The sequence below is a fragment of the Petaurus breviceps genome, unplaced genomic scaffold (genome assembly GCF_028583685.1).
Source record: "Petaurus breviceps papuanus isolate PSGF00001 unplaced genomic scaffold, PetGlider_PUasm1.0 90721, whole genome shotgun sequence".
Classification (NCBI taxonomy): domain Eukaryota; kingdom Metazoa; phylum Chordata; class Mammalia; order Diprotodontia; family Petauridae; genus Petaurus; species Petaurus breviceps.
Genome location: NW_027187322.1, coordinates 3,153,118 through 3,155,486, shown reverse-complemented (window position 1 = coordinate 3,155,486; position 2,369 = coordinate 3,153,118). Strand labels below are relative to the sequence as shown.

At 58.6% G+C, this 2,369-nt stretch overlaps 1 protein-coding gene across 1 annotated transcript in view; it reads left to right on the top strand.

The window, feature by feature from the left end:
- The window catches only part of RIN1 (Ras and Rab interactor 1), a 6,253-nt gene extending 4,222 nt beyond the window's left edge, over positions 1–2,031 (top strand). Inside the window, exon 10 of the mRNA XM_069066395.1 lies at positions 1,385–2,031. Within this exon, the coding sequence (XP_068922496.1) occupies positions 1,385–1,819 (435 nt within the window). The 3' untranslated portion in view covers positions 1,820–2,031. The remainder of the gene's footprint in view (positions 1–1,384) is intronic.
- The last annotated feature ends 338 nt before the right edge of the window (positions 2,032–2,369 follow it).

Here is a 2,369-nt window from a genome sequence, read left to right as displayed (position 1 = left end):
AGCAGGGAGGGGCCTTAGACCATGGAATGTCAGAGCAGGGAGGGGCCCTAGACCATGGAATGTCAGAGCAGGGAGGGGCCTTAGAACATGGAGATTTTTTAAGAACATGAAGTGAATGAGCAGGGGAGATCTTAGAACGTGAAGCTTGGACGTGGAAAAGCCCTTTAGAGCACTGACTATCAGACTACGTAAGACAGCTCATGGTGTAGTTGAGACCTCTAGACATAGACACACCCCACCTTTGACCCTAGCCTAGTGACCCTGTGTGAATTCTTTGCCTTTCTGGGTCTCAGTTTTACCCTCTGTCAAATGGGGATGATAATGCCTGCTTCATAGAGTTGTAGAGAAGTCTGACAGGGTCCTAGAGACAGGAGCTCTGAGCTGGGCCCAGCCCGCCTCCTGTCTCATGCCCCGCCCCCCCTGCTTCTCACTCCCCAGCCTGACTACTCAGCCATATGTCTCCCCTTCCTCCAAAACCTGCTCCCAAACTCCCCTCTTCTAGGAAGCCTTTCCTGATTGCCCCCCCTCCCCCGCCCATGCCTTCTGGTAGCACAGACAGGGTCATAAGGGACCTTAGAGCTCATTTTACAACTGAGGAAACTGAGGCTCAGAGAGGGAAGGTCACACAGAAAGGACCGCGGGAGACCCGGCCAGTCTGGCCCTCTGAGCTGCCTCCCACCTCTGGGCATTGCACATGGCTTTCCCCCCTGCCTGGTGCACCCTCCCTCCTCCCATTGGCTCAGACCTTGTGCCAACTCTAATGGGAACACCTTGGCATCAGCTTGGCTGCTGCTCTGTGGGCACAGGACATCCCCCAGGGGCCGTGTGGGATGCTTCCCCAGGCCTGGCACAGAGGAGGCCTGAGAGGCTGATGATGGACTGAATTCTAACCTCAAACTGGAGCCTCAGGCAGCCTCAGGATCAATGGAGCAACAATGTATCAAGCAGACTTAATGCCCAGGCCTTGGGGAGGGAGAACAGAGGACAGCCGTGTCCTGCCCTCAGGGAGCTTATCATCCATGGGGAGAAAGGGCAGATGCTGGCCCAGGGACAGCTCCCGAGTCATTCCTTATTCCTTGGGGGAAGGCCTGTGAATCCCTCCCAGGTGGAGCTACCAGCTTGCCCAGTGCTGCGGTCCTTTCCAGACCCAAAGGGGTCCCAGGCCGCATGGGGTTAGGATTCCAACCCAGGTCTTTCTGACGTCTAGGGCGCTTACAAACACCTGAGGAAGGAAGGTGGGCTCAGGACTCTAGATTCCCAAACTGAGGCTCAGAGCTGTCCTGTGTCCCCCACCCACCCCAGCATCCTCGGATGGGCCCGTGGGGCATCATCCATCCGGCCGGGTGTCTGGGTCTGGCTGACTCCAGGCTTTCCCCTTTCCCAGCATCTCCTCCGGGTGGCTTACCAGGACCCCATCCATGGCTGTACCTCCAAGACCTTGGTGCTGCCCCCGGGCTCCTCTGCTGCCACGCTCTGCCTGCTCTGTGCTGCCAAGTTCCGGGTGTCAAGACCTGAAGCCTTTGCCCTCTTCCTGCACGATGGGAAGGGCTCCCGCCGTCTTGACCCTGACACCTTGCCCCATGACCTCTCGGGCCCTGGCTACCTCATCTACCGGCAGGTGGAGGGAGCCTCCAAGGCTGAGAATGCTGGGCCCAGCGCCCCAGAGGAGGCTCCCGGGGCAGGGGAGGCAGCAGCAGGGCCAAAGCTAGAAAGCCAGGGCCCAGAGGAGGGCAGAGGGAAGGTGGGAGGGACGGAGGTGGGAGAGAGCAAGGGGGCAGGAGGGGCAGCGACAGAAGCGGAGAGAGGCCATGAGGAGTGATGGACCAGAGCCAGCCGCCCTGGGCCCATGTCCAGGCCCCGCCTGGCACCTCCTCCCCACGTGATGCCCACTCTGCACTCTGTAAAAAAATTTTACACCCAATTTTGGGGAAGGAAATTGCCTTGGGGGGGCATAGCCACCCCCACCCCAGGCCTGGAGAGTTGAGACTGTTGCTGCTGAATGAATGAATAAAGCCTTTATTGAGCACTGCAGATATGCAGAAGTAGGACATCACAAAGAGAAAAGTCAGAGAGGGCCTACCCTCAGACACCTGCCTTTCCAGGAGAGGTTTTCACAGCCACTCACATGGAAGGGTCCAAGGCCATTGGTGGGGATAGCTGAGCCCCCTTCCATAGGACCCCTGCCCCAGGACTGACTAGTCTGGGGGCCGCTGCTGCTCTGACGCTCTTGGGCTCAGGGTCCCAGGCCATTCCCGTTGGAGCTTGAAGAGAGAGGGTCAAGGTCAATTTGACTAACCCAGCCTGAGCTGGAGCCTAAGCCCTGATATTGTGACTCCTTCCCCACCCACATGGCCCCAGTGACACCCAAC